The sequence below is a fragment of the Heterocephalus glaber genome, unplaced genomic scaffold (genome assembly GCF_053883595.1).
Source record: "Heterocephalus glaber isolate CG9 unplaced genomic scaffold, H.glaber_assembly_v1.0 deba00001608, whole genome shotgun sequence".
NCBI classification, from domain to species: domain Eukaryota; kingdom Metazoa; phylum Chordata; class Mammalia; order Rodentia; family Bathyergidae; genus Heterocephalus; species Heterocephalus glaber.
The window spans coordinates 13,562,429-13,585,670 of NW_028258379.1; the positions used below are offsets into that span (position 1 = coordinate 13,562,429).

The 23,242-nt window shown below is 38.6% G+C and overlaps 1 protein-coding gene across 1 annotated transcript in view; it reads left to right on the forward strand.

Annotated features, from left to right (window-relative positions):
* Positions 1-23,242, forward strand: part of Psen1 (presenilin 1) — a 69,083-nt gene that overhangs the window by 998 nt on the left and 44,843 nt on the right. The window contains exons 2-3 of the mRNA XM_004837249.4: positions 7,830-7,911; positions 8,394-8,533. Coding sequence (XP_004837306.1) covers positions 8,447-8,533 — 87 coding nt within the window. The 5' untranslated portion in view covers positions 7,830-7,911; positions 8,394-8,446. The remainder of the gene's footprint in view (positions 1-7,829; positions 7,912-8,393; positions 8,534-23,242) is intronic.

The window sequence follows — 23,242 nt, forward strand, 5'->3', positions numbered from 1 at the left end:
GGAAGTATCGCTTTTGAAGTGTCAGCGGGTGAAAATGACCTGTGGCCAAGACTGGAGCTGGAAACATTAGTCCTTTAGGTAGACTTACCACTTGATGTTGGAGCTGTGGAGGATATGCCTAAGGGGAAGAAGGGGACAAGGAGGCAGCTGAGGAGAATGAGTGTGGTAGGAGAACCACAGTAGTGCAGAGTCACAGAAAAGCAGAGAGGGAGGGAAGAGGCTCCAGGAAGGAAAACGTTGCGAAAGATTTTGAATGTTAGGCCTGGTGTAACACAACTGAAAATTTAGAAAAACACCGCAGAACAATTATATTGTGAGCCACAAATGTTTATACTATTTATTTCTTTACTTATTTTTTTGTGTATGTGGTGCTAGGGATTAAACTCAGGGCCTCATACACTCTAGGCAAGCACTACCACTGAGCTACATCTGCAGTCCCAAACGTTAATTTTTAAATTTTCTGATAAATACATTTTGTAAAGGTAACAAGAAACAGGTGACATTAATTTAAATATTTAACTTGATATATCTAACATTTTAATTTCAACACGCAATCTGGGAATTTACCCAATCTAAAATTTTACTTGTCTTCCTTTCTAGATAGATAGTAAACTCCTCATGTAAACAGAAGCATATCTGATTCCTTAGTATCCCCAGCACCTATCGCAGTGAAAGAAATCCAATGAGTGTTTGGTGATTAGAGTATTAATGTTTGGTTTTCAGAATGGGTTATACAGTTCTGTTTAAATTGATCCAAAGCAAAAGAATGCAGGCAATGTGGGTACATCTAGAGGCTTACAAATTAATTAGATGTGAGTAATCATTTTTTTTCGTTATATCTTATGGGTTTGTTTTTTTTTTTATATTGGGGATTGAACTCATGACTTTGTGCTTGTAAAGGGGGCGTGGTGCCACTGAGCTAAATCCCCAATCCTGTTTTTGTTTTTGTTTTTTCATTATAAATTAGTCATTCTATCCATTTTCAGGATTTGAGACAATGACTTGGGGTAATTGTACCTTCATTACGAAATTGTCAAAATTAAATAACTTTTTGGGAACAAGTCTATAATTGAGAAAAGCTAGGTGTGGTTGCTGTGCCTGTAATCTCAGCTACTTGGGAGGTTGACACAGGACCATTACTTGAACTCAGGAGTTTGGGGCCAGCCTGGGCAATAGAGCAAAACCCCATCTAAAAGAAAAAAGTTTGAAGTACAGGACCATTGTCTCATATCCACAATTCTAAAATTCCCAAATCCCCAAACTTTAAAGTGTTTCATAACTAGTTTGACAGAAATCTAACATGAACCTATATATAGACTTATTCCACTTGTAGCCTTAATGTTTCATTTTGTGATTCTGAGACCCTGTGGGAGCTCTGTATAACATGGTATTTGCTTCATATTACCTTCATAAAATTCAAAAATTCTGAATTCTAAACACATTTAGTCCTAAGAGCTACAGATAGGGGATTCTGGGGTTACCTTATTTCATCTTCATTTCATCTTCTGAGCCAGCATTACCATTTTAAAATAAGTTGCTACAGCAACTCTACATAGCACATCTCCCCCAAATTCGGCAGTTTAGAGCTCTGCTTCAAGGTGTAGGTATGTAGATCAGCAGGGAGCATTCTCATTTGCATATTTTATTCTGGGGCTCAGGCTGAGGGGGTAGAGGCTATGCAAAGTAAGCTCTTCTCAAAACAACAGCAAAAGTACAAGAAGGCAAGACCAACTTCACAACATAAGCATAGTTCAAGTGTCTGCTATACCACATCTGTTAAGACCACATTGACCAAAGTCCAAAGGTTAGGGTAGGTAGTGGCTTGTGCCCAGCATGAGGCCCACCAAGTCACAAGGCCAAGCCCAGCATCGCTGGAGAGTAGTATAGTGGTCCCTTGATATCTTCAGGACATTGGTTCTATGACATTTGAGGGTGCTCAAGTGAACATAAAATGTAGTGTTTACATGTAACCTACACATGTCCTCCTGAATACTTGTTTTTCTTTTGGATTGTATGCCCATTAAAAAAAATTTTAATTCAGTACCAGTAGATATTAACAAAATATAAAAAGCACTCTTCTATGAAAAAACCCCAAAATTTTGTAACAAAACCAAATGCTTTTAGGTAATGCATAATACAGCACAAATGCTATGTAATTAATTGTACTGTATCATTTACGGAATAACAAGGAAAAATGTCTGTACATGTTCGTTACAGACAATTCTTTTTTTCTCCCAGGTATTTTCAACCCCCAAATATTTTTGATCTTGATTGCATCTGAGGATACCTAACTGAAGGATATAGAAGGTTGACTGTATAGTCCTCCCTTGGGGATGCTGGCTAGGGGAGGAAGTGGATATTTGCTGAATAATCTAATCTAGCACAGATGGTTCACCGAGGTGGAGTGGGATGGAAGGAGGAGGAACAATCACCAAAAATGATGTATCACTATCCTTGGTCTGTTTAGCATCTACCCTTTCGAAAAGCCTCTTGTAGGACTGGAGAAATGACTTGCTCCTAATGGCTTAAAAATTAAGAAGAGTTTTTCTAGGATGTATTTCCCCACCCCACCCCCCAAAAAAGTTTGTGTGTGAGTTTCTTGGGAAAATTTTAAAATTAATTTAAAGTTATTTTTATTCATATTGATTATACAATACAGTTTAGAGTTTGATTGCATTTACTGTTGAATGTGAGCCTCGAAAAACCCAAATAGAAGCTTTCCCTGCCCATCTATATAGTCAAAACTTGGGCTGCCTGTCAGGAAGAAGCCATCAGACTGACACCAAAACTGATTAAATACTTTTGTAGGAAAAGAATAAATCACAAGCACATTGGCCCCTGCAAACCTTAGCAGCCTAATGCAGATGCAGCAGAAAATACTTATAGCAATTTTCTAAAACAAAAACTAGGCAAGTGCTTAGAGACATGAAAGCAAGTCGAAAGCCCTTTGGAAAAGCTCATGATCAAGTGTCATACAAATGTTTTTGTAGAGTACTGTACTAGTTCTGTTTGTACTTATCTCTGAGAGTGAAGAAAGAAAATTATATAAATAATTAAATAACCACATTTCATAGGAGCTTGAGGTTTAGTTGTTATCTTGGATATAGTGAGACAGAGAAAATGTGCTTTTCTGTGAGTGCTTTCTTGAAAAGGATATTTAATAAACTTATTCTGAGATTTTACACATTGCTCCTGAGATACTTTTTTTTTTTTGGTACTGGGGATCAAACTTGGGACCTTCCACTTTCGAGGGAGGCAGCGGAACCACTGAGCTAAATCCCCGGCCCTGAGATACTTATTGAAGAGAAAGTTTTCTCATGGACAGACTTTTCTGTGGTGCAGTCTAAGCTTTGGGATTATTCGTAGTTCTCTTAGGGCTTTTTTGATCTCTTTATATACAATAGAAATTCTTATCAAAGAATGATTTCTTTTGTCTGATTGAGCAAGTGTTTTGAGTGAAAAGATATATGGATAGCAGTGAACTGAAGTGCTGTGCTGTCATCTCTTCAGCAGGTGGCCAGAGAAGAAAGCACCAAAATTATGCCTCTCTTTTCTTTCCCTCTGCAATCTAGGTCATAGGAAAGATCCTTACTTCCCAGCTGTCTTTTCCCATATTCACAGGGCTCAGCTGAAAATGTTATAAAATCGTGTTTTTTGCCACACTGCCTAAACAGTAGGATCATTGACCTTTTGCATGCACTCATCAATTGTTTTCAGCTATTTCTGGACCAAGAACAACTCTGCTTGGCCTGTCCCTTTCTGCCTACCAACAGTGGGTATTTGTTCCCAGAGCCTGACCTGGCTTTGTTGCCTGCCTCTGCTTCATGCTGAGTTCCAAAAGACAGCTCTTTCAGGGAGCCTCCTCCCGTAGTACTGAGGCCTTCAGAGAATCTAGGTAACTGGAAAACCCCTGGACTTGACATCAGACAACTTGAGTTCTGGGGTGTAATTCACTTGCCCCCCTTAACCTGCACAGAAAAATTCCTTCACCTTTTCTGAGGTGTTTTGGGTTTTGTGGTTTTATTTGTTTTCGATGCTGGGTCTCACTGTGTAATCCAAGCTGGTCTTGAACTCCCTATGTAGCCCAGGCTAGCCTCAAACTCAGGATTGTCTATCAGCCACCTAAGGGTTAGGATTACAGGCATGGACCAACATACCCAGCTTCCTGAGTTTGTTTGTTTTTAACATCCCTGTACAGATTCTTTTCCTCTTGTTATTCTTTTTTTTAAAGAATCAAATGGAAGGGGCTGGGGATTAAGCTCAGTGGTTCTGCCGCCTGCCTCAAAAGTGCAGGGTCCCAAGTTTGATCACCGGTACCAAAAAAAAAAGAATAAAATGGAATAATGGATGTGAGAAGAACTTTGAAAATAGTATTGAGGTATGCTGCAGTGACTTCTGTATTATCCATGTTGTCTTAGTTACTTTTCTGGTTGTTGAGACAAAATACCTGACATCCACAAGTTAAAGGAGGAAATATTTATCTTAGTTCATAGTTTATAGAGGTTTCAGTCCATAATTGGCTGGCTCTAAGGCAGGGTAGCTTGGCAGAGGAGAAGTAGTCCATGGCACAGCAGGCAGGAAGCAGAGAGGCAGCAAGCCTGCCTTGTTTTTGCTTTTCTTTTCTTTTTTTTTTTTGAGGCAGGGTCTCACTCTGTAGTTCAGGTTGACCTAATGCACAGTGATCCTCCTGCCTCAGCCTCTGGAGACCTGGGATTATAGGTGTTAGCCACCACACCCATTTTAACCCTACTTTCTTTCTGTCCCTTTAAATTCCATCCAGGCTACAAACTTTTTGGGTGGAGCTATACTAAACCAATCGGAGGACTAATTTAGTACCACACACCCTTAATCCCAGAATCATAAACCCTAGATCAGTGATGGTGAACCTTTTAGAGACAAATGCCCAAAGTGCAACCCAAAACTCACTTGTTTATCAGAAAGTGCCAGCACTGCAATTAAACCCAAATAGTGAGGTTTTAGTTTAAAAAAAACAACTCATACATTAACATCTTTTGTCTTGAAAACACGCATGCCATAGGTTCACCACCACTGCCCTAGACCCAGCCAAATTTGAAATACCCTACCTCTGAGCTCATGAGGCTTTGGGGACATCTAGATACAAGCCATAACACATGTTCTTACAAGAGTTGTCTGAGAAATTTCCAGTATGATGATCAGTTTGTATGGTTTCTTATAATAGCTAAACAGATCCTATAAGGATAAGAAGGAAACTACATAAATAAAATGACTAGATCTCAATATTACCTATTCTTTCTTTAAATCAGTACTAGGACTGTATGTGGTGATTGCTTTTTGGCATTGCAGGTTTTAGTTTATAGTTACAGCAGTTATTAAAGATCTCATTTACTTGTAAGCATAGTTTTATTTTGAACATACATTGTCTTTCAAATGCAAAGGGAATCAAGAGATAGAGGAAGGGGGAAGAGGGGAGTAGACGAGGATGAAAAAAGAATTAAGATGTGTTATATACGGATGTGAGGGCAATCTGGCTGCGACATCTGTCACCCCATTGATCGCCAGGGCTGATTTGGCTGATCTGGCTGTCTAGGCGGGTGTCCCCTTCCTCCCTCACCGCTCCATGTGCAACCCTCCCGAAGCTGTGTGCTTAGTCGAAGAAGACGACCACCCCCGATAGAGGAGGACCATTTCCTCAGTCAAGGGTATACGAGTAGCTGCGCTCCCTGCTAGAACCTCCAAACAAGTTCTCAAGATGTGTTCTATACATGCACCAACTCCACACAATGTAAACATTATATACTGCAAATATGTAGGATGAAAAGTAAAAAAGAAAGAACAGACAACAAAGCACTGAGCCAGGTGCATGCCTGTAATTCCAGTATTTGGGAGGCTGAGGCAGGCGGATTGCCATGAGTCAAGGCCAGCCCGGCTACACAGTGAGACCTTCTCTTAAAAAACAAAAGCATAGAACTGTTGCTCCTCATGTATTTGAAGTATTATTGATACCTGGAATTGCCTAGTCTGAACAGAAAGCAAAAAAAATGGGAAAAAATTATTTAAACTGAATTTTTTTTGTTACCGGAGATTGAACTCGGGACCTTGCACTTGTGAGGCAGGCACCGGAAGGAACCACGAAGCTAAATCCCCAGCCCAAAACTGAATTTTTTAGGCTGAAAAGTGAGCCATTTTGTAGAAAGAGGTAATAAATTGCTAAGTGAGTTTGAAAAAGAAAATTTTGTCATTTGCTGGAGGTGTAGTCCAGTGGTGGAGCACTTGATTAGGATGCACAAGACCCTAGGTTCCGTCCCCAGCGCTCCCCTGGAAAAATTTCTCATGATTTGGATGATCCAAATACAGGTAATAAAGGCTAATTTGAACATGATATCTTTTTTTTTTTTTTTTTGGCACTGGAGATTGAACTCAGAACTTTTGTGCTTGCGAGGTAGGTGTGGCACCACTGAGCTAAATCCCCAGCCCTGAACTTGATACCTTTATTAAAGGAAAAGGCCACTTTTTGCATTTTAATGACAAATCATTAAAAGAAACAAATGGCATATTTAAAGGTTAGAGAATGCTGAAGTTAAAAAGTGAAAATGAGCCAGGCACAGAGGTAGATACCTATAATCCCAGCTACTTGGAAGACTGAGGCAGTGGAATCTATGTTTGAGGCCAACTTGGACAATTTACCAAGATCCTCCCTCAAAAAATAAAGAGCTAGGGTGGTAGCTTAGTGCAAAGTCCCTGCATTCTGTCCCCAGTACTGGCAAGGAAAGAAAAAAAGTGAAACAGGATATTGATAAAATGCTTTTTATGCAGATATGTACTTGATAGTATTTTGTTTTTATTTTATATATTTTTGTTTGTTGTAGTGTTGGGAATTAACCCAGGGCTTCACACATGCTAGGCAGGTGCTCTACCACTGAGCTACACTCCTGGCCCCATGTTTTAGATCCTATATATGTATTAGAATACTTTTTAAGTACGTAAACAGATCTTTTATATTTCTGAGGATTATCTATGAAAAGAAGAGTACAAGTCCTACAGAGCTGGCTAATGGAAATTAAGGTAGCCAGACAAATGGGAATGTGACGTTGGCAATTCGGAAATGGGAAATGGGAATGAGAGGGCAGTGGCGGGGTGAGAGGCAGTCCTGTCTCTAAATAGGCTATGCCAAGAGGCAAAGGAGCGACCAGAAGGCTGGAAGTTAGGGTCTGGTTCTTGTGGTCTGCCTGAGTCTATGTGTGTGTCCTTAAGCAACTCACCGAACTTTTCTGGATACCCTTCTGCTTTTATTGTCCTGAGGGATGACCCCAGGATCTCATGTGTGCTAAACATGCTCTACCACAGAGCTATACCCCCAGCCCACTTTTAGATTGTTTTAAAAGACTTGATCTGCAGTTTGATAAAAATTACTTAATATACTCAGTATCTCTCTATGCCCTCCCTTCTGCTTTTATGAAGTACATATATTACCTGTCCACCCTGCCTTGGTGTTTTATGATTAGGATGAAATGAGAAGACACCAAGAATTTTACAAAATTAAAAGCACTAGACAATAATTTTATGGAGTTATAAAAATTAGGTTGAAGTAGAAAGTATAGAAAAAGAAATGTTGAGAACATTCCACGGAATCAATTCCTTTTGCTCTAAATCTGAAGTCATTAGGTATTTTTGTGTTTGAGATCTCAGTGTCAAAGAGGTGTCGTCCACTGACAATAAATCTGTCAGTTGAAAGCCAGGGCACAGCAACATTTCTGGTTTACTAGTTAGCCACATAAGTAGTTGATGGGTACGAATGGATTTACTAGTATTTGACCAACTATGGATGACCTAGTAAAATTTGATTTCAGACCTAATCCAGGAGCCTGCAAGCAACAACAGCCCTTGAGGTCCAAGGTCAGCGTGGCCTGGAGGAGAACACATGAAAGAAAGGTTTGTTCCTGCTGAATGAAATTTATGAGAGCTTTTGAAAAATAAGAGTGTAATGTGTAAATACCAAATAGTTTCTCTGGTGTACGAAACTGAAAGTGTAAATAAGGATTAAAATGATTAAAATGAATAATTGATTATTTGAAATAGAAGAAAAGGTCCAAAGGGGTAGGGGAAGTGGGAGGGGAAAAGGGAAAGGAAAAATTATAAGAAAAGGAAAAAATGGAAACAGAGTCTTTGTAAATAGGGAAGGGTGGAGGGGGTGAAGGGAGGACAGGGAATGGGGAAAAACTGTAAATAGGGAAGGGTGGACAAGGAATGGGGAAAAACTAAGAACCAAGATACATCATGTACAGGTACAAGTACCCAATGATAAATGTAAATGCACTGTTTACCTAAAATGTACCAATAAAAGAATTTAAGGGAAAAAAAATAAGAATGTAGTCATAATGCACAAAGTTCTGTTTTCTTCTTTTCCTTTTTAGACCCCCAAGAGGCTTTGTTTTCTGTGAGAAAGTATTTCTATACAGTTGCTCCAATGACAGAGTTACCTGCACCCTTGTCCTACTTCCAAAATGCCCAGATGTCTGAGGACAACCACCTGAGCAACATTGCACGAAGCCAGGTACAGTGTCAACCTCTGAAACTTACCTTGCCAGTGGATTCAGTTAACTCCACCCTCATCTCCAAGAGATGGTGGGGGGCATGGTAAGTTTTTTGAGACAGGATCTCACTAGGTAGCCCAGGCTGGCCCCAAACTCATGCTAATCATCCTGCCTCAGCCTCCCGAGGACTGGGATTACAGGTGTGCGTCACCATTCCCGCCTAGGACTGGCTTTCTTGACTTTGCCAAATTTATGTATTTGTTGAACTTCAGCTGAGAGCAAAGCATCATACTCTTTGATGGTAGGAAAGACAAGGCTGGCTTCTTGTTGTTGTTGTTGTTGTTTGTTTGTTTGTTTTATTGTACTAGGGAATCAAATCCATGCTAGCCTCATGCTACCCAAGCCCTACACCCAGAACCCCATGGAGGTCTTTAAGAAACAGATGATACATTTCTTCCCTGGCGGTCAGATATCACCTCCTCAGTTAAAACCTCTGACTTCCTGAGGTGTAGACCACATTGTTTATTATTTTATATATCTTGTTCTTAACTCTCTTATGTGACTGAGTACATTTTATTTACTTTTTCCAGTATCTAGCACAGTTCCTGCCATCATTCAGTAAATGTTCACTGACTGAATGATTGCATAATGCAGGGCTAAGTGTGAAAGTTCTGAGTTCAAAGGAGGGAATCTTGAAAGGGGTATAATATATGGCATGGGACACAGAGACTCTTTATTATATACACACTCAGACATCAGGTCTGCCTACAAGCCTGTTAGCTAATCACGGCAGAATGAGTACCAGTTCCACAAAAAGCCTGTAAAATGGCTAGAGAATTGTAGAAGTGGAATCAGAATAGGGGGAGGCAAAGGCTTCTCCTCACTACAAGAAGTTACAAAGGGCTGGAAGACCACCAGTCAAATCTGCAGAGGGTTAGTCCGTAGAGTGAACAAACTGGAGCATTTAAATGGCTTGGAGCTTTTCTTCATAATCTGAAGATACAGAATCCCTTACTTTTCCCATCTGTAAAATTAGGTAATTTTTTTAAAAAAATCTCAGAATTCTTCTCTAGCTCAAAAGTTTTGATATGACCAGGAGTTAGAGTGGCCAATTGTCCCAGTTTGCCTGAAACTAGAGGTCAGGACACAGTTTTAAACTTTCAAACTGGACGGTCCTGAGCCAATAGGATCAAGGTGGAATTTGTCACCCTAGCACAAGTATGACATTGGAATCATTTTGGAAATGAGTAAACAAATCTTACTCAATTTACTGTCATGTAACTTCCAGTACCTTTACAGTCATAAACTGTTAGATAATGTGACTGAAGATAGCATCTGAAGCAGTTTGCTTGTTCCAAAGGTCAAATGTCTTTGGCTTTACTTTTTCGGTTTTAGCAGATACAGTGATAGATTGTGATGGGTTTCCCTTTTGTGAACTATGTATGATCTTTGTTTTGTTTTGTCTTTTTGGCAGTGGGGATTGAACCACGGGTCTTCTCACTGAGCTCCATCCCTGCCCCTTTTTTATTGGACGGGGTTTCACTAAGTCTATAAATCAGCCAACCGTGTCTTGAGCTTTCTATCCTCCTGCTTCAGCCTCCCAGAGTACTGGATTACCAGTGTGTGCCACCACACCAGCTAGTATGATCATATTCTCGGAGTCTCATGTTTCAAATTAGAGAGCTAAAAATAGTGGGGTTTTCTTTATAGTCCAAGTATTTTATTTCTCATATTTTTGTTGTGAAATGTTTCAAGCATATACCACCCAACTTTATTAGAATTTTACATCTTGTCTTTTTTTTTTGGTACTGGGTATCGAACTCAGGTCCTTGCACTTGCAAGGCAGGCGGCAGAACCACTGAGCTAAATCCCCAGCCCCTACATCTTGTCTTTTTGCTGTGTATACCTTTTTTTGTTTTGGTGTTTGATATGGTTTGTTTTCTAATGGTTCTGGGTATGGAACCTGGGCCTTTTACCTGCCAGGCAAGAGCACTACCATGAGCTGCATCCCCATTCCTTTTTTACAATTTTATTGTGAGGCAGTCTTGCTAAGTTCCCCAGGCTGGCCTCAAACTTGAGATCCTTCTCCCTCAGCCCTCCAAATAGTTAGGATTACAGGTATGTGCACCACTATATCTTATGGTAGGATTTTGAAGGTTGTTTTCCCTAAGCTTTCTTTCTTACGCACTCTGTCTCTGTCTCTCCCTTGTCTCTGCCATCTCTCTTTTTTCTTTTGTTTTTACTGAAAATTAAACCCAGAGACTCACACATGCCAGGCAGTTTACAACTGAACTATACCTTTAACCCCGCCCCCCTCTTTCTCTCTCTCTCTCTGTCTCTCTCTCTCTCTTTCTCTCTTTCTCTTTCTCTTTCTTTCTCTCTCTCTGCCTTTCTCTCTCTTTCTCTGTCTGCCTTTCTCTCTCTCTCTCTCTCTCTCTCTCTCTCTTTCTTTCTTTCTTTCTTGACAAGGTCTCACTATGTAGTTCAGGCTGACTTTGAACTCACTATATAGCCAGGCTGGCCTCGAACTTGCAGTGATCTTCCTGCCCCAGCCTCCCAAATGGCAACCTGGGCTACCTAATGAGTTCAAGGTCAGCCTGAACTACATAGAAAGACTCTGTGGCACATACACAAAAAAAGAATAAAAATAAATAAAAGTTGTAGGAGAAAGTTCCTGCATTTTTAAAATTTTTATATATATAACTTGTTACAAAAGAAACATTCCCGTGTTTTTGGAGTTTATGGACACATAAATTCATATAGCCCTAATTCATTCATTTTTTCTTTTATGAATATATAAAAATTATTCTCTTTACAAATACTTGGTGGTTTCCAGTTTTTCACAATAATCAATAATACTGTATTGATTGTCATATTCATTGATCCTTGTGTACATGTATTGAATTTCTCAAAAGACAGTTTCTGTGATTGGGTACATGGGTTTTAAACTATATTAATGATTGCTCTCCAAAGTGGTTTTACATCAAGAGTGCATTGTAAGATCCATTCTTTAACATTCTTGCCAGTTACTAGTATTGTCTGACTCCTTATATGTCAGTCTGATGGTCTTAAAACAATATCTGATATTATTTTATTTTTTTGATGCTGGGGATTGAAGCCAGGGCCTCATGCGTGCTAAAGAATAGTGGCATGTCCCTATAATCCCAGCACTATGGTAGTCTGATGCAGGAAGATCAGAAGTTTGACCCCAGCCCAGACAAGTTAGTGAGACCCTGTCTCAAAATAAAAAGGGTTAGGGATAGAGCTCAGTGTGAAAGCCCTGGGTTCAATCCCCAGTACTGGGGGGGAAATTAATAGTGTTTGGATTTACCCTTTAAGTTTTGATTATCTGGAAAACTAGCCCATATAAAGTTTCTGCCAGTATCAAAGGAGAGTTGTTATGGCATTGTTCTTATCTTCTCACTTGTTGGAATTTAAAAATTTTTTTGTGTTTATTGACTGCATCTGGGTAATAAGAGCTTTGCAGAGCTTTGTTCCTGTTTCTGAGCTGCCTTTACAGTTGGATGGTCATGCAAATCAGTTCAATACCAATCTCACAGCAAAAAAGAAAAAGTCATTTTGGAGTTTTTTCTTAGAGTAGCAAGAGATTTTTAAAAAAAATTTGTACTATAAATAAAGGTGTGAAATGAGTCATCTGGATTGCCTAAGGGCTGCAGAGCTCCTGTGGAGGGGTTCTGGGTTTCCTTTCCTCTGGGTGCACTTCCTTAGCCATCTGTATCACTGCTCTAGCTGCCATGGTACATCTGCACTGCTGTCACCACAGATGGGGGCAGATCTCCAATTTGTTTGTAGAAGAACTATTGAATGATAGCCTGGCCTGTCACAAGAACACCCTCGAGAATCCATGTTCTCTTTCTCCTCAGGGATATGTGTCCTGCTTTTTTAGAAAATGGTGTTCAAGTGAACGTTTTACTGCCTTCCATGACTTTATTCTACCTCTAACTAGAAGCTAGCATGGCTTTTACATTTGCTTTTGCTGATGGTTGGGTAATCCATAGGGTGTGGAGATTAGAAGATAAAATGGCAAATGATTCAGCTGTTTCTAAAAGAGGGCAAAGTTTACAAGTTGGGAAATAACTGAAGTGCTTGGTTTCCTATATTATACATATATTGGGTATTAAAGTAACAAGGATATTGGGTGTTTTTCTATAGTTTGTCTATTGATAGACAAATTGTCATAATTCTTTGGTTTACTTCAAAATAATTTTTAGAGTTGTATTTTTCTGTTGCAAAATTTTGATGAAATCTTTTGCCTTGACCTATCATAATTTTTGCTATAAGTTAGCTTCCATTCCATTTCTATTGCTGCTACAGGAATATAATAACCAGAAGAAAGTCAAAGTGTAAACTTAAGCATGAAAATTCATGGTTTTGATTTGGAATGCACTAACATTTTTTATGTGAATTAACTGGGTCTTTTTGGTTTTCTATGATATAAAAGAATAAATTTTTTTGAAATCTGAAACTAATTTATATTGTTTTTTAAACCTTCTAGAATATATATTACCGTCCTGGTTTTCAGACCTTAGTGAGCCTTGGATGAAGTGATTGTTTTCTGGGGTTTTTTCTTGAATTCTTTTATTGATACATTTTAGGTATACAATACATTTACATTTATCATTGGGAACTTGTACCTTTACATGATGCATCTTGGTTCTTATTTTTTCCCCATTCCCCTGCCCTCCCTTCACCCCCTCCACCCTTCCCTATTTACAAAGACTTTGTTTTCCATTTTTTCCTTTTCTCATATTCTTTCCTTTCCCTTTCCCCTCCCACTTCCCCTACCCCTTTGGACCTTTTCTTCCTGTTTCACATTATCAATTTTTCATTTTAATCCTTATTTATACTTTCAGTTTCTCACACCAGAGAAACTCTTCAGTATTTACATATGCGTGTCCTATTTATTTCACTTAAGAGGATGGCCTCAATATGCATCCATTTAGCTGTAAATGTCTTTAGTTTCTCGTTCTTTATGGCTGAGTAGTACTCCATTTTATTAAAAAAACCACATCTTTTTTTTTTTTTTTTTTTTTGGTACCGGGGATCAGACTCGGGTCCTCAGCTTGCAAGGCAGGCGCCAGAACCACTGAGCTAAATCCCCAGCCCCACATCTTCTTTATCCAGTCTCCAGTTGATGGGCACTTGGGCTGTTGCCAAGATTTAGCTATTACAAACTGTGCCGCTGTAAACATGGGTGCACATATATCGCTGTGGTCTGATTCCTTTTAATTCTTTTGGAAAGATACCCAGCAGTGGGATAGCTGGGTCAAATGGGACCTCTAATTCTAGTTGTTTGAGGTATCTCCATACTGATTTCCACAGTGGTTGCACCAGTCTGTACTCCCACCAACAATGGAGAAGGGTTCCTTTCTCTCCTCAGCCCTACCAACATTTGTTACTGGTTGATTTCTTGATAGTCATTCTTTCTCAGGTGAGGTGGAATCTCAGTGTTGTTTTCATCTGCATCTCTCAAATGACCAGTGATGTTGAACATTTTGTTTGAACATATGTTTATTTGCTGCTTTTACTTGAGAAATGTCAGTTCATTTCAGATGCCCATTTTTGAATTGGGTCTTTAAGTTTGGGGGGGTCTGATTTTTTTAAGTTCTTTATATATTCTAGAGCGTAGTCCTTTGTCTGAGGTCCAGCTGCTAAAACTTTTTTCCCACATTGTAGGTTGTGTCTTAGCTCTGTTGGTGGTTTCTCTTGCAGTGCAGAAGCTTTTTTTTTTGGTACTGGGGATCAAACTCGGGTCCTTGCGCTTGCGCAGCAGGCGGTGAAACCACTGAGCTAAATCCCCGGCCTGCAGAAGCTTTTAATAAGACAAGATCCCAGTTGAACGGGTTGGGGATTTAGCTCAGTGGTTCTGGCACCTGCCTTGCAAGCGCAAGGTCCCAAGTTCGATCCCTGGTACCAAAAAAAAAAAAAAAAAAAAAAAAGATCTCAGTTGATTCTTTGTTCTAGTTCCCGTGCTATTGAGGTTTTGTTCATAAAATCTTTGCTTATGTCAATGTCTTCAAGAGTTCTACCAAACTTATCTTCCAGCAAGTTTAGTTTTTCTGTTTTAATATTTAGATCTTTAATCCACTTAGTTTAGTGCATGGTGATAGGTATGGGTCTAGTTTTAGTCTTTGGCAGGTTGAAATCCAGTTTTTCCATCACTGTTTACTAAAGAGGCTATCTTTCCTCCAGTGAGGGTGGTTGGCTCCTTTGTCAAAAATGAGGTGGTTGAGTAGGTCTGGAGTGGTTTCTGCATCTTCTAATCTATTCCACTGTGGATGAAATGATTGTTGACACAAGTTCTTTGGCCCCAGCTGGGGTTTCTGATTTTGTACATTTGGAATGGGACCAGAATGTGCATCTTTGACCATTCCCCAGGTCTTTCCAGTGCTGCTTCTTCAGGAACTATAATTTGAGAACAGCTATATTTGCATTAATAAATAAAAGAAAAATGACATTGGAGAAAAAAATATTAGATATATAAGTAGAGTCCTCAGTATTTTATTCATATTAATTTATTCTGACTCATATTTTCTAGTTCCTAAGGAAACAAATTGTCAACATCTTTTTTGATTTAGAATGGAAAATAATTAGTCATTTGTTAACTGAAAAAGAAGCCTTAAAATATTAATCATTGAAAGGCCAAAAATGATTCTCTATATAAAAACAATTGTAGAAGGACATTTTGAAAATCTTCTACTTTTAGCTGCCAAATTTATATTAAAATATTCCTGGTCTTTGTAAATGAAGGCTATCTGCAATTACCTTTACAGATTTCAAAATATTAAGTGCAGAAAACTAATAATTTGTTAAATCATAGAATGGCAGAAGAAGTCTCATTTTCTAAATGAAGGTGAGTCACTTAAAAACAAAATTTTTTTTTTTTTTTTTGAGACAGAGTCTTGCTTTGTAGTTCGGGCTGTCCTTGAACTCTGTATTGCACAGCCTGGCCTTGAACTGTGATAGTCCTCCTGCCTCAGCGTCCTGAATACTGTGATTACAGGTGTACATCACCATGCCCAACTGGGTAACTTTTTAGAGTGTGAGGAATCAATAAAATTAAAGAGAGAGCAAGCCTATAAGCTGTTTTAAATGGTGTTTAAGTACTTTGGGACCTTGAGGAAAAAAATTTAAAGGGATGATCAAACTTTAAACTGAGACTCACAGGCTCAGTCAGCCTCTAATAGTGTTATTGTTCTGTTTATAGTAATGAAATTTTCTCAGTTATGTCAAGGTGAAGAGAAAAAGAACTGAAAATCTCAGTGACATTTAGAAGAACAAGCTCACTTTTGCATGACAGTTAAATTGAAAATCTTAGGCACAGATCTTAATAATTTGTCAAGAAATACTAGGCTCGAGTCTTAACACAACAGTCCCATAAATGTTAAATGGTATCTCTAACCAGTGATGTCAGTTCTTCAGAGAAATGATAGCTTTCATTGGCATTAGAGTAATGATTATACCCCTCCTTTTTTTTTTGTACCGGAGATTGAACTCAGGACCTTGCACCTGCAAGGCAGGTGATGGAACCACTGAGCTAAATCCCCAGCCCACGATTACACCTCTTACTCCAAGGAAAGCTTGGCCAAGTGCTGGATGGAATTTTATGTGTTGCTGGAAACATTGCCTATGATTAATAAATGTTTCAAGTTTTCCACTTAACTTGCCACTCTTTTAAGTCACTTTTCTAATTTATGCAGGCTTTGAATCCCAGATTTCTAAGTATAGAAATCCAAGCAATACATACAAAGTTTAATAGGATTTATTAATGGGATCAAGCCCAGGGTCTTGTGTTTGCTAGACAAGTGCTTACCAATCCATCCCAGCCTGAGGATTGATTCCATTTATAAATAAATATTCATTTAAAATAACTAAATAATATTCATACTATAATTCTATCAACATAATAGAATATGCTGCAACTTTTTAGGGATATTGACCGTTGCATGAAAATGTGTGCATAAAGTATTAAATGATAAAAATGTACTAGTAAATATTCATTATAACTATGTATATGTATATGCATATGTTGAAAAACATTAGAATGGGGGTGTTGTAAAAAATAAGCTTTTGGGGCCGAGGATTTAGCTCAGTGGTTTCACCACCTGCTGCGCAAGCGCAAGGACCCAAGTTCAATCCCCGGTACCAAAAAAAAAAAAAAAGCTTTTGTTTTCCTTGCACAGTCATCTACATTCATATTTAGTTACACAAAATTATAAACTTAAGTGTGGTAAAAACTGCCAAGAATAAAGTAAATCAAACAAACAAAGGCTTATGATACATAACAGCACCAAATTCTTTTTGGAAGAACATGAACACTCAGAAACATAAGGAAAGAATAGAAACAGTATATACAGGAGAACTCTAAACAGCAATAAATAGGAAAACCTTTTAATAATTAAAACTTCACTTTTCACCTACCAGTGAATATTGGTACACATTGGTACTGAGGGTATGGGGAAATACATCCTCGTAAACTATTCATGGGAGTTACTTTATTGGAGGCAAGTTGTCAGTTTAACCTACAGATACATATATCTTTTGGAGATAATTCAGCAGGCACAGCGTCTCCCTGGCAAGTGTAAGGTCCTGAGTTAATCCTTGGTACCAAAAAAAAAAAATCTGCAGTTAAATCTAAAAATGCACATACTTTTGACCTAGCAATTCCATTTCTAGAAATTCATTCTATTAAAACATTTATCACAAGAGTTCCAAGCAACGTAGAAAGAATTTTTATTGAGGGGTTTAGTGAAGAGATACAGCTTAGTGGTAGTGTTTGCCTATTATGTGTCAGACCCTAGGTTTGATCCCCAGCACCAGACACACACACAAAAAGAATTGTTTTGAAGTGTTATTTGTAACAGTGAGAATATGGAGATAATCTCAGTTTTCATCATTGAGGCATTAGTCACTTATGGTTTTCCCAGTCAGTAGTATAGGGTAGTGGCCAACAGTAGGATCTCTTGTCTAAACTATCTCAATTTGAATCTTTGCTCTAGAACTTATTCACTCTATGATCTGTGGTAAATGATATAGCCTTGTAAATCTACAGTTTCCTTGTTTCTTAAGTGAAGTTTGAGGTATATTTACATGTCCAGAGTAGGAAAGATATTGAATATATTAAGTGACAAAAACAAATTGCAAAAAGTGGCTTTTAAGAAATCTGAAAGTATGTTGGGGATGTGGTTCAGTGGTAGAGTGGTTGCCTACCATGCATGAGACCTTGAGTTCAATCCCCAGAACTGCTAAAATAAAATGAAAGTAAAATAAAAATCTAGCAGTGAATCATGTTGCTTACCATGTTCATGTTGACGGACAGAGATTAGGGATGATACTTACTTTTGTTTGTTTGTTTTTGGTACCAGGGATGGAACTTGGGACCTTGCACTTGCAAGGCAGGCAGTGGAACCACTGAGCTAAATCCCCAGCCCAATACTTACTTTTATGTTATAAGCTTTTGCTTAGAACTTCCCCAAACCCACTCATGGTACTGGGCATTGAACCTAGGGCCTTTACACTGAGCCACATCCCCAGCCCTTTTTTGTTTTGAGGCAAGGTTTCGCTAAGTTGCCCAGGCTGGTTCAAATTTGGCAGTCCTCCTGCCTCAGCCTGCCAGAGTACTGGCATTACAGGCCTGCACCACTGTGTCCAGCCATAACATTTCTTATAATTACAGAAATAGTAAAAAAGAAAGAAAAGTTTTTTAAATCCAGGCAAATACTATACTACATTAAAAATACCTCTCTATGGGCTGGGGTTTTAGCTCAGTGGTTCTGCCGCCTGCCTCGCAAACATAAGGGCCAGAGTTCGATCCCCGGTACCAAAAACAAAAAACAAAAAACCTCTCTACTTTTTAGCTCCTTGATAAATGAGCTGTCCAACTTGAGAGTCCACAAACCTTGGGTGGCTGGACCTGTGCTTACATCATGTTCTGAAGCACAGAGGCGGGGGAAGAATTAAAGTGAAGTCCCTGACCTAGCTACAGAACTCTGAGGAAGCTGGCTTCAGCAGAACTCACTTCCTACACACTGATTCTTCCCATAGGACCCCACCCTCCGTGAAACTTACAACATTTATATAGTGAGTAATCCTTCCCTTTGCCACTGAAACGAAATCATTTATAATGGCTTAAGACTGGGTTTTCTTTCTTAAAAATAGCCTTTAAGGGCAAAACTGTGGAATAGTTGAAAGATCAAACATAAGGGAGGAGGCTAGGATCGGTAGCACACAGAACATTTTTAGGGCAGTGAAGTTACTCTGTGTGGTGCTCAAATGGTAGATACATGTCATATACATTTGTCCAAGCTCATAGAATGTACAGGATGAGCCCGAATGAACTCCTGTGGACGTTGGTTGATTCTGACATGTGAATGCAGCTTCATCTGTAATAAATTATTGCTCTCGTGAGTGAGGTTGATACAGGAGGGGCTGTGGGTACATGAGAGCAAGGAGTGTGGGAACTCTACTTTCTGCTCAGTTTTCCTGTGAACCTAAAATTTCTTTAAATCTATTTTGAAAGAAAGAAATGAGACATACAAACACACACACACTCTTTAAGTTCTTATTGTTTAGAAATGCATGCTAAAATATTTATGAAGAAAATGATATATCTTGAGATTTTTGAATAATTACAGAGGAACAAAGTTGGTGGGGGAAGAGATGAACCAAGAGTAGACAGAATCTGATGATATTGAAGCCAAGTAAATTGCATGTGGGACTTCATTATATACTTCTGACAGTGTTTAAACTTTTTCCATAATGAAAAGTGTTTTAAAATTAGCTTCAAAATAGTATGTGCTATGCCTAAATCATAGTGGCATTTAGGTACCAAGATTTTTCGTTTTTGGAAATTCTTCAGTATTTCTAGTATCATCTTCTCATTTAACAATGTCAAAGAATCTGCACACCCTTTGAGAAAAACACTTTTTTCGAGGAGGGGAAAGGTGAGACAGTCTTGTTTGGCTTTGAACTCACTATGTAGCCCAAGCTGGCCTCAAAGTTACGGCGACTCCTGCCTCAGCCTCCCGAGTGTTGGGATTACAGGTGTGTGCCACCACACCCAGCTGAGAAAGATTTTTTTTTTTGGTACCGGAGATCAAACTCAGGTCCTTCCACTTGCAAGGCAGGAGGCAGAACCACTGAGCTAAATCCCTGGCCTGAGAAAGGTAATTTTTTTTTTTTTTAATGGTACCAGGGATCGAACTTGGGTCCTTGTGCTTGCAAGGCAGGCAGTGGAACCACTGAGCTAAGTCCCTGGCCCAAGAAAGGTACTTTTTAAAAACAGATTTACTGTGTCATAATTGGCATATAGTAAATTATACATCTTTTAATGTACGTGTGTGTGTGTGTGTGTGTGTGTGTGTGTGTGTGTCAGAAATTGAACCTAGGGCCTTTGAACTGAGCTGCATTCCTGCTCTTTTTTAACTTTGGAACTTTTGAGATAAGGTCTAACTAAGATGTCCAGGTTAGGTTCAAACTTGTAATCCTCCTGCCTCAGCTCCTAGAGTGCTGAGATTACAGATGTGGGCCACCATGCCAGCTAATAACTTATACATACTTAAAATATATAAGTTCATAAGTTTTGACATATATAAATACCTTTAATCACTATCACAGTCAAGAAAATGAGCATATGCATTACCCTAAAGTTTTCTCCTTTTTTCCTGTTTCTTTCTTTCTTTTTTTTTTTTTTGGTACCAGGGATTGAACTCGGGACCTTGCGCTTTTCAAGGCAGGTGCCAGAACCACTGAGCTAAATCCCCAGCCCTCTCCTGTTTCTTTTAATCTCTCCCTGCCCTTCTTCCTCTTGAAGCAACCACTGATTAGAATCTCCAGTTTTTGTTTCCTAAAATTTTATATAAATGGAATCATGGAGACTCTTTCGTCTGTTTTCTTTCATTCAGCATAATTATTTTGAGTTCATCAATGTTATAATGTTCCTTTTTATTGCCAAGTTGTATTCCATTATATGGATATGACATAATTGTTTTGATCCATCTACTTGTTTGTATGAAGGTCATTTCCAGCTTTTGAGGTACTGTAGATACTCACGTACAAATCTTTCTATGGCTGTATGCTTTCATTATCTTGGGTAAATGTCTTGGAGAATATAATCCAATATGGTAGTTTATATGTATATTTTTAAGATACTACCATTTTCCAAATCATGTAATTCTGCATTTCTGCCAGCCAGTGTGACAGTGCCATTTCCTCCACATCCTTGTCAGCATTTGCCATGGTCAGTCTGTTTTTTGGTACCGGGGATCGAACTTGGGACCTTGCACTTGTGAGGCAGGAGCCAGAACCACTGAGCTAAATCCTCGGTCCCCATGGTCAGTCTTTTTAATTTCTTGGCCCTTCTGGAAGGTATGTATTTGTATCTCATTGCAGCTTTAACTTGCATTTCTCTAATGAGGGATAGTGTTGGTATCTTTTCATTTAAATATTTGATAGCCCCCCCCACCCCCGGCCCTTACTGGGAGTTGAACACAGGGTCCTTACACTGAGCTACATCTCCAGCCTTTTTGTTGTTTTTATTTTTGAGGCAGAGACTCACTAAATTGCTAAGTTGCTCTGGCTGGGCACGAATTTGCAGTTCTCCTGCCTCAGCCTCCTAGAGTGTTGGGATTACAGCCCTGTATCACCACACCTAGTTTATTTGATATCTTCTGATAAATGTCTGTTCAAATCTCTTGCGTATCTTAAAATTGTTTTATTATTGAATTTAGAGTGTTTATTATATTCTGGAGACAAATTCTCTATATAATATGTATGCTTACAAATATTTCTCCAGTCTTTGACTTGTCTTTTTATTAATAGTATTTTTTGAATAGAGATGTTTTAAATATCACTGAGTCCCTTTTATCTGTTTGTTCTTTTGAGAATTATACTTTTGGTGTCATTATCTAGAAAATCTCAGCCTAACCCAAGTTCTCAAAAGTTTTTTTTCTACGTTTTTCTTATGGTGGCTTTATAGTTTTATAGCATCTTAGCATTTAGGTCTATGGCTGGGCACTGTAGTCCCAAATATTTGGGAGGCAGAGGCAGGAAAATCACTTGAACCTAGGAGTTCAGGGCTAGCCTAGGCAACATAACATAACAATACCTGGTTTGATAAAACAAACAAAAAATTGCATCTAGGTCTATGATCCATTTTAAGTTGATTTTTTTACAGTATATGGTAAAAGGTATAGACCAAAGTTCATTTCTCTGCATTTGAATATTCAATTGTTTCAACACCAGATTTTAAAAAAAGACTGTTGTCTTCCACAAAGTGCCTTTGCACCTTTGGCAAAACTCAGTTGTCCACACTAAATACTACTCTGTTGTATCAATAAAACCCACCGTTTCTGTGCATTTCAAAAAGAAAAATCAATTGTCCATAAATGTCTCCGTCTTGTTTCTGGGTTTGTTGTTCTGTTCCATTGGTCTCTTTGCCTTTCTTTGTGCCAGTACCACATTTTGGTGATTACTGTGACCGTACACTAAGTCTCGAAATCAAGTAGTGTTTGCCAACTTTGTTCTTTTTCAAAGTTGCTTTTAATATTCTAGATCCTTAATATTTCCCCATGAATTTTACAAACATTTGTATTTTTTAAAAAACCTGCTGCTGCTTAGATTGAGATTTCACTGAATCTATAGATTGGTTGGGGGGAGGTTTGGTAGAATTAGCATCTTAATAATTTTGTGTCTTCCAATCCATGAACATAGTATATTCCTACACATATTTGTCTTTATTTTTTTTTAGTTAAAAAATGTTTTTAACTGTTGTAAATAACATGTAAAATTTAAAGTTCAGCTGGGTGTGGTGGGACATGCACATCTATAATCCCAACTACTTGAGAGGCTGAGGCAGAAGGATCATGAGTTTGAGGCCAGCCTGGGCAACATGGCAAGACCCTGTCTGGGAAAACAGAAAATTAAAGTTTACCGTCTTAACCATGTTTTGTTTTTTTTTTGTTTTTTTTGGTACGGGGGATTGAACTCAGGTCCTTGTGCTTGCACAGCAGGTGGCGAAACCACTGAGCTAAATCCCTGGCCCAGCTAAATCCCCAACCCTGTCTTAAAGTACAGTACAGTATTGTTAACTATATTCATGTTGTTGTGAACTGGATCTTTAGAATTTTTTAATTTTGCAAAACTGAGACTCTACTTACTGAGTAACTCTCCATTTCCCTCTTCCTCTAATTCCTGACATCACAATTATACTTTTCTGTGCGTTTGACTAGTGTGGATACTGCATATAAGTGGAATCAAATTGTGTGTGTGTGTGTGTTGTGTTTTGTTGATTTCACTTAGAATAGTGTCCTTGAGGTTCATCCATTGTAGCATGTGACAGGATTTTCTTTCCTTTCTCTTTTTTTTGCTGGTTTTGGTTTTGTTTTGAGACAGACTTGTCCCAAACTCCTGGACTTCATCTTGGCCTCCCAAGTAGCTGGAGCTGTAGGTACACACAAACACAACAGTCTAGGGTATTCTCTTTTAAGGCTAATAATCTATTGTGTACATACCACATTTTCTTTACTCATTTGCCAGTGGAATTTGGGGTGCTTCCACCCATTATTGTGAATAATGCTGCAGTAAACATGGGTATGCAAATATCTCTTTGAGATCCTGTTTTCAACTCAGTTCTTTTGAACATATTCCTACATATGGGAGTGCTAGGCCATATGCTAATTACGTTTTTAATTTTTTGAGGGAACTCCATA